The sequence below is a fragment of the Myotis daubentonii genome, chromosome X (assembly GCF_963259705.1).
Source record: "Myotis daubentonii chromosome X, mMyoDau2.1, whole genome shotgun sequence".
Classification (NCBI taxonomy): Eukaryota; Metazoa; Chordata; class Mammalia; order Chiroptera; family Vespertilionidae; genus Myotis; species Myotis daubentonii.
Genome location: NC_081861.1, coordinates 79,618,930 through 79,627,406, shown reverse-complemented (window position 1 = coordinate 79,627,406; position 8,477 = coordinate 79,618,930). Strand labels below are relative to the sequence as shown.

At 41.3% G+C, this 8,477-nt stretch overlaps 1 protein-coding gene across 1 annotated transcript; it reads right to left on the bottom strand.

Annotated features, from left to right (window-relative positions):
• Positions 1–1,624: 1,624 nt before the first annotated feature.
• LOC132223541 (endogenous retrovirus group K member 25 Pro protein-like) lies at positions 1,625–1,978 on the bottom strand. Its single transcript, XM_059678667.1, has one exon. The coding sequence runs from the start codon at positions 1,976–1,978 to the stop codon at positions 1,625–1,627; it is 354 nt and encodes a 117-aa protein (XP_059534650.1).
• Between the last annotated feature and the right edge of the window lie 6,499 nt (positions 1,979–8,477).

Sequence of the window (8,477 nt, the reverse complement as noted above, 5' to 3'; positions counted from 1 at the left end):
AACCTGCTTAAATAGTAAGAATAAACTTTGGTCACTAAGCCATTTCAGCCGGGCAGTTTCAATTCTACTTACTAGGCCCGAAGCATAAGAGGAATCAGAAATTATGTTAACAGGCTGTTGGAAATCTTGCAATGCAGCCTTAATAGCTTCTAACTCAATTCTTTGCACAGAAGTATGACTGGTCAGTATGATTCGGTCAGAATTTATAGCGTGGTAGGCAGCTTTCCCATTTGATGACCCATCAGTAAAAACAGTTAAAGCTCCAGGAATTGGTTCCTGCCTAGTATTTTTTCGTATAATGATGGAGGTCTTATTTAAAAATTTTAAAATTTTATCTTTTAATAGGTGACAACTAAGTTCCCCTGAATATCCACTTAACCCAATTTGCCAATTTACATCAGTTTGAAACAACATTTCTAATTGCTTTCCAGTGAGGGGAAGATAGATGCATTTAGGTTCTTCTCATCTAAGCTGCTTGCAAAGCTTCCTAAGCTGATATATTAATTGAGCCATCAGTCCTATATAAGTAATAGCAGTTTCAGAGGACTGATGGCCTAGGTGGACCCATTCAATAATAGAGGGAGAGTCTTTATTTTAGAAGATGACTCCAGTGGGACTATTTGCAGTATGGTTAATCTGTCCCAATAAAGGCAATTCAGGCTGTACCCGTGCTACTTGAGCTGAGGATATCGCCTGTTCAATTCTTATCAACTCCTTTCTGGCATCATCTGTTAGTGTTCTGGGTGAGGAAAGGTCAGAGTCACCCCAAGTATATCAAATAAATTTGTCATTTCTCCCGTAGAGATTTTTAGGTAGGGTCTTAGCCAGTTAATGTCCCCTAATAATTTCTGAAAATCATTTAAAGTTTTAAGACAATCTTTTCTTAGTTCCACCTTTTGTGGCCTAATGCATTGGTTTTCAATAATGGTTCCCAGATATTTAAAAGGTGTTTCTTTTTGTACCTTTTCTGGAGCAATTTTTAAGCCCCATTTAGGGAGCTCCTTCTCTAATTGGAAAAATATTCCTAAAGTCTGCTTTTCCCGTGGACTTGCTAAGAGCAAGTCATCCGTGTAATGGATAATGTAACATCGGGAATATCTGTCCCTTAAAGGTTGAACAGCTTGAGCCACATATTTTTGGCACAAGGTAGGGCTATTGCCCATTCCTTGAGGCAAAACTTTCCACTGATATCTTCTCATGGGTTCTATATTATTAATAGATGGCACTGAAAAGGAAAATCTTTCTTTATCTTGAGGTGCCAAGGGAATGGTGAAAAAACAATCCTTCAGATCTACTACTATGAGAGACCAATTTAAAGGGATTTGTGAAGGCGCTGGGAGTCCAGGTTGCAAAGCTCCCATGGTATGCATAGTAGCATTAATTGCTCTGAGATCATGTATCAATCGCCATTTCCCTGCCACCTTCTTAGGTATAATAAACATAGGCGTATTCCAAGGGCTATTGGAAGGCTCTATATGACCAGCTTCTATTTGTCCCTGTATCAATCCATGAATATGACCTAATTTCTCCTTGGTTAATGGCCACTGATCCACCCATACAGGTTTATCATCTTTCCATTGTATAGGATCAGAATGGGGGCGAGGAGACTGAGCAGTGACCACTCCTAAAAACGTTGATATCCTCGCCTTCCTGGGTTTTTTACACCTTGATCATTCTGATATCCCATCTGAGTTACAAGCTGCTGACCTTTGCCAGTAATAATACAAGCTTGTAAACCTTCTAAGACATCCCAGCCCCATAAATTGACTGTAATTCCAGAGGCAATATAGGGCTGAAACCATCCTGTCTGTCCTTCTTCATCTTGCCATTTTAAGACTGCAGCACTACGTTGTGTGTTACCAGGAACTCCCACCCCTCTAATTGAGTACATAGCTTCTACCATGGACCAACTAGGAGGCCAGAATTCTTTGCTGATAATGCTGACATCTGCCCCAGTGTCTACTAGGCCTTTTAACATTTTTCCTTCTATTCTCAAATTAATCATAGGACGAGTTTTGCTAATTTCCTGTATCCAATAGATGTCTGAGCTTTCAAGTCCTTGCATTCCTCTTTTCCTATTTATAGCCTTGCCTTGTTGATCATAAGGTAGAAGTAGTATCTGAGCAATTCCTTGTCCTGGAGTAATTTGCATACTGTGATTGCATTCTAATATTACTTTAATTTCTCCCTCATAATTTGAATCTATGACTCCAGGCAAAACAGTTAATCCTTTCAGAGTGTTTCCACTTCTCCCTACAATTAACCCTAAAGTTCCTGATGGCACAGGTCCCCAGATTCCTGTAGGAGCAGCTTGCAGAGCCATATCAGGGGTCAAAGTGACCGCTATAGTACTCTTAAGATCTAGGCTTGCACTTCCTGGAGTGGCCCAAATCAGAGATTTCACTGTGGGCTTTGCAGGGCAGATCTCCCCTTTTATTGATGGGGCTGGGGGTTGCCCCGTTGGCCGTTTCCCTGTGGTTGGCCATACCCTGTGTCTTGATTTAATGGCTGCCCATTTTTGTGGAATCTCGATTTACAATGGCCTGCCCAATGGTAGCCCTTCTGGCATCTAGGACACAGAGAGGTTGGATCTGTTTTGATAGGCTGAGGAGGCGAGATCTTAGCGCCTTTCCCTGGAGCGCCCCCTTGTGTCCTTCTTGGTTGTCTACATTCTTTTCTAAAATGTCCTATGTTTCCACAGTTATGACACCTTTTATTTACAGTAGCATCGGCAGTGAGTAAAGTCACTTGAAAAGTGCCTGACCCCATTCTGACATGCTCGAATCATTTCTGTAATGGCACTACCTTTTCTCAGAGGCATCAGGCATTTCTTACAATCATCATTGGCATTTTCATAGGCTAATTGTTGAATTAAAATGTCTCCTGCTGCCTCATGTTGAATCTGTCGTCCCACTGCTCAACTGAGACGAGCCACAAAATCAGAAAATGATTCTAAAGGCCCCTGTAAACATTTACTAAAAGCTCCCTCAGAGTCCCCTTTTGCTGGTAAAGTCCACCACGCTTTCCTTCCATAAGCTCGAATTTGCTCATATGCCAGTTGCACATAATCTAACTGGGTTCGAACATCATTGTATTGTGCCAGTCCTGCTAGCATTTCATAAGGTATTTGAGCATTCAGCCCGCGGTTTATTTGGGCTTGCTCCTGGCACCTCTCTAAGAATTCCTCTTTCCATAGTAAATAATCTCCTCCATCCAGAGTTGCACGTGCTAGAGAATACCAATCATGAGGGATTTGGAAAGCTTCAGAAATACTATACATAATTTCTCCTGTAAAAGGAGCTGTTGGACCATTTTGGACTACGCTTTCACGTAAGGCCTTTATCATTTTAAAGTCAATTTTTACATGCTGTCTGATTACCTGATTCCGTAGCTGTGGATCAGGTACCTCTATGATAGGGAAAGCAAGCCTTTCTTCCGCCGGTATTTCCCTCAATCCTTCTCTGATGGCTTTTTGCACAGGTGATTCAAATGAAAGCGAATTAAGCATATCAGAATTAGGATGTGCATGCGGAGGTGAAGAGGACCCTGAAGGCCATTCCTCTAACGTGTCTTCCCACTCCTCACTAGGAGGAGCTGAGGGAACCAGTTGAGGAGACTCCTCCTCAGCCTCTGTAAAAGGCTTTGGCAAATGCAATATTATGTTCCCCATGGAAAAAGTTTTTTTTTTGAGATGAGGTTTTTCTTGCTGCTAACCTTTTTCCAAGTTCTAACTAACTGTTTTGGCAACCTTTTAAGATCTAACGTACCTTCCTCAAGAAAAGCAAAGGTTATGTTCTATAATAACATGCAAAAACTGTAAAAGATTACCTTCTAAAATTTTAACACTTTAAACATGCAAATCAAAAGCACATAATACAGTTTCTTAGTTTTTTAAAAGCCAAATATAACTTTTTAGAGCCAAATCTATTTTCTTAAAGCCAAATCCTGCCCCATTTGTTAGCCTGGTTAAGCAAATGTAACCAGTGTACTTACAGACCCGGGTTTCTGTAGTTGATCCTGGGCATTGCCTGCAGTAGACTTCCCCTCACCTTTTTTTGGTGAGTTTTCCACACCTTTTAGGTGAAAACTTCCTTTCTTGCTCCAGGGAGCCCTGCACTTCCAGATTACCCCTTGGGCGCCAGATGTCCAGTGTTTCCCTCCAGGTCCCGCATGGAGTAGGGTTCAGTACCTGAAAGAGGAGCAGTGCAACAAATGAGAGAAAAAGACTCGAGATAATTTTGCAATATTGGAGGTCCAGGTGGGCAAGTCTAACTCAAGGAGGGGGACTTCCACCCATGCTCAGGCTGCTCCAATCTTTTATTGATCTGGAGTAGCCTTAGGCAGGTGACCCCCCATTAACAGGCAGACTAGCCCATCAGCAAGGATTTACATAATAATAAATGGGGGAGTAGTTTCAGCTACCACTGTCTGGACAAACAGAGGTGGAGCCTAGCTCCATGCTTTGCTAGGGCTTCAAAGGCACCCAGCATTTGGGGGTTTGGGGAAGTTCTCTGACTATGCTTATCAGATAGTGAAGGCAATAAACAGTTTCCCACAGTGGTGGTTGCAGTCATGAGGAGCAGGGTGTCATATTAGTGCTTGCAGTGTATAATAATAAATTTGATTTCCTTTTTAAATGGTAGACTATTGAATATAGTTAAACTATTGCAAGTATGGTCAGCTCAAGACAAGAATATTTATGCCACAACTGGTTCAGTTTTTCCTTTAACAACTTTGTCTAGAACAGCACTGCTGGATATTGGAGATACTAGAGAAGTGAGGTTTCACTCTAACTGTTTCACTAATGATTCACTTCAAGTTACATTAGCCCGCTTCAAAAGTGAGGAAATAGTAATAAGGGAAATTGGGTATGGGGTACATGGGTATTATCTTCACAATTTTTCTGTAAATCTGGAACTATTCTAAAATAAATCATCTATTAAAACAAAGCTCAAAAACTTAAGAAATGGTAGCAACTGAATATACTGGAATGGACCACTGAAATGACAGGGGAGTATGGGAATTGTCTTAGAGATAACACCACCTCCCTGCCATATGCTGGACTACAATGGAACTAGAGGAAAGGAAAGAGAGAGAGTGGTCAGTTTGGGAAAAATTTTAAGAGTTAAGAGCAAGGTCTCTCTTCTATAACCAGAGTGTCTGAGATTTCTGCATCCTCTGCCACTCCCGACCCTCCTGGATGGTCAAGCTGAGGCTTTGTGATGTCAAGCCACACCATGGCAACCACTGATTTTGGGCAACCAGAGATGAAGTGTGTGGCTCCTCATTAAACTAAAGAGTATACATAGAGCCCAGGACCCTTTGAGTACTGTAGGTTGCCTCAAGATAGCGAAACTTAATAAGACGATATTGTAGACTATTAGAGATAAGGAATAAGACTCCAAACACAAGGATGGATGAAGAAAGTGAAAGTCCAAAAGTGTATTTATGTTTGTATTGGGGGTGGGGGTGGGATGGATGGTGGTAGTCACCGTCATGAGGAACAGGGTGTTGTGTTAGTGCTGGCAGTGTATAATAAAGAATTTGATTTCCTTTTTAAATGGAAGACTATTGAATATTGTTAAACTATTGAAAGGATGGGCAGCTGAAGATGTGAAGTTTTATGCCAAAACTGGTACAGTTTTTCCTTTGACATCATTGTCTAGAACAGCATTGTTGGGTATTGAAGATACTAGAGAAGTGAGGTTTGACTCTTTTACACTGAAGGGGAGGGATCTAAGGAGGGGGCAGGCATGTGAGAAGGGATTAATGTAGATTTATTTAGTTGGGGCAGGAGACAAGCCATTGCATACTGAGCTAGACACTTAGCATAAGGACAAGGAGAAGTCCAAATGGGGATTTGATTTTTTTCTCAACACTTTCTCAGACTGGCAAGGAAAAAAGAAGTTGATGTTTAATTTAGGTTTGGATTGGAGGTGTGGGATGGATGGTGGTGGTCACAGTCATGAGGAAGAGGGTGCTGTTTTGGTGCTCGCAGTGTATAATAATGAATTTGATTTCCTTTTTACATAGCAGACTATTGAATACTGTTAAACTATTGAAAGGATGTTCAGCTCGAGATCTGAAATTTTATGCCGCAACTGTTCCAGTTTTTCCTTTAAGAACTTGCTCTAGAACAGCATTGCTGGATATTGGAGATACTAGAGAAGTGAGGTTTCACTTGGTTTCACTGATGATTCACTTCTTATTACATTTGCCCCATACATAAGTAAGATATTAGTAATAAGGGAAATTGGGTATTGTGTACATGGTTATTATCTTCAAAATTTTTCTGTAAATCCGGAACTATTCTAAAATAAAACATCCAGGAAAACAGCACTCAAAAACCTAGGAAACTTTAATTTCTGAACATAGTGGAGTGGACCCCTGAAATGATGGGGGAAAATGGCAATAGTCTTAGAGGAAACACCACCTCCCTGCCATATGCTGGACTGTAATGGAAGTAGAGGAAATGAGAGAGAGAGAGAGGTCAGTTTGGAAAAAAATTTAGTAATTAAGAGGAAGGTCTCTGTTTTATGACCAGAGTGTCTGAGATTTCTGCATCCTCTTCCACCCTCGCCCCTCCTGGATGGTCAAGCTGATACTTTGTGATGACAAGCCACACCATGGCAACCACTGATTTTGGGTAAGCAGAGCTGAAGTGACTGGCTCCTCATTAACCTAAAGAGTATATATATAGGCCAGGACCATTTGAGTACTGTATATTGCCTCAAGATAGCGAAACTTAAGATGATATTGTAGACTATTAGAGATAAGGAATAAGACTCCAAACACAAGGATGGATGAAGAAACAGCAAGTCTAAATGTGAATTTATGTATTTGGGGGTGGGTGGGATGGATGGTGGTGGTCACAGTCATGAGGAACAGGGTGTTGTGGTAGTGCTGGCAGTGTATAATAAAGAATTTGGTTTCCTTTTTACATGGCAGACTATTGAATATTGTTAAACTATTGAAAGGATGGACAGCTCAAGATGTGAAGTTTTATGCCAAAGCTGGTACAGTTTTTCGTTTAACAGCATATAAAGAACAGCATTGTTGGATATTGGAGATGCTAGAGAAGTGAGGTTTGACTCTGTTGCACTGATGGGGAGGGATCTAAGGATGGGGCACGGAGGTGAGAAGGGAGTAATGTAGATTTCTTTAGTTAGGGCACCAGACAAGCCATTCCATACTGAGCCAGACACTTAGCATATGGACAAGGAGAAGTCTGAATGGGCATTTTTTTCTCAACATTTTCTCATACCAGCAAGGAAAAAAGAAGCTGATGTTTAATTTAGGTTTGGATTGGTGGGGTGGGATGGATGGTGGTGGTTGCAGTCATGAGGAACAGAGTGTGGTGTTAGTGCCGGCAGTTTAAAATAATGAATTTGATTTCCTTTTTACATGGTAGACTATTGAATACTGTTAAACTATTGTGGGGATGGTCAGCTCAAGATCTGAAGTTTTATGCCGCAACTGGTCCAGTTTTTCCTTTAACAACTTGGTCTACAACAGCATTGCTGGATATTCGAGATACTAGAGAAGTGAGGCTTCACTCTGTTTTACTGATGATTCGCTTCCTGTTACATTCGCCCCATACATAAATAAGATATTAGTAATAAGTGAAATTGGATATGGGGTAGATATTTATTATCTTCACAATTTTTCAGTAAATCTGGAACTATTCTAAAATAAAACCTCCATTAAAAAAACACTCAAAATCCTATTTAACGTTAATATCTGAACTTATTGGAATGGACCACTGAAATGATGAGGAAGTATGGCAATTGTTGCCGGGGTCCAACCCTAGCACGTCCAGGGGTCCCCAAAGGTTTGGATGGAGTCGTCGAAGAAGGAAGGACACAGAGACAGTGTTCAGGTGATCATCATAGCCGGGTTCTCTTGTCAGGATCTCCAGCCAAGTTCTGGTCTGGATCTCCAGAGAGGTTCTGCTTAGGATCTCCAGTCATGTTCTGTAGCCATGTTCCCTCGCTAGGTTCTCCAGCCAGGTTCTGTCTGAGATCTCTAGCCAGGTTCGGTCACCAGGTTCTAGTCAGGTTCTCTTGCCATATTTCCGTAGTCAGGTTCAGTCCAGGATCTTTTGCCATGTTCTCTCCAGCGAAGTCCTTCTGTCTCTAGAGAACGTTCTGTGTAGGTTCTGTGCCTAGGTTCTGTCTCTCTTGGTCCTGTCTTCTAAGTCCTGTCTCCTAAGTTCTGTGTTCTAAATTCTGTCTCTTGCTGTCTTGTTACATCTGTATTTATACCAGTTGATTCAATCCTATCAATCTCTACTCCAAAGGTTAGGGCGTTTCTTATCTCCATTCCAGGGAGTAAAGATTATGTAGCTTAAGCATGATTGTTCCTAGTTAAAGTGAATAATTACCCTCCTGGCACTTAGTTGAGAGGTTTTATTCCCTCCCTAACTTCAGGGGAAAATCCCTACCTGGGGAAACAACCTTTCTCTGAGAGGTGACCTT

Excerpts from the sequence above, each read along its gene's own strand:
- LOC132223541 (XM_059678667.1), bottom strand. The coding sequence starts at position 1,978 with ATGTTAAAAGGCCTAGTAGACACTGGGGCAGATGTCAGCATTATCAGC.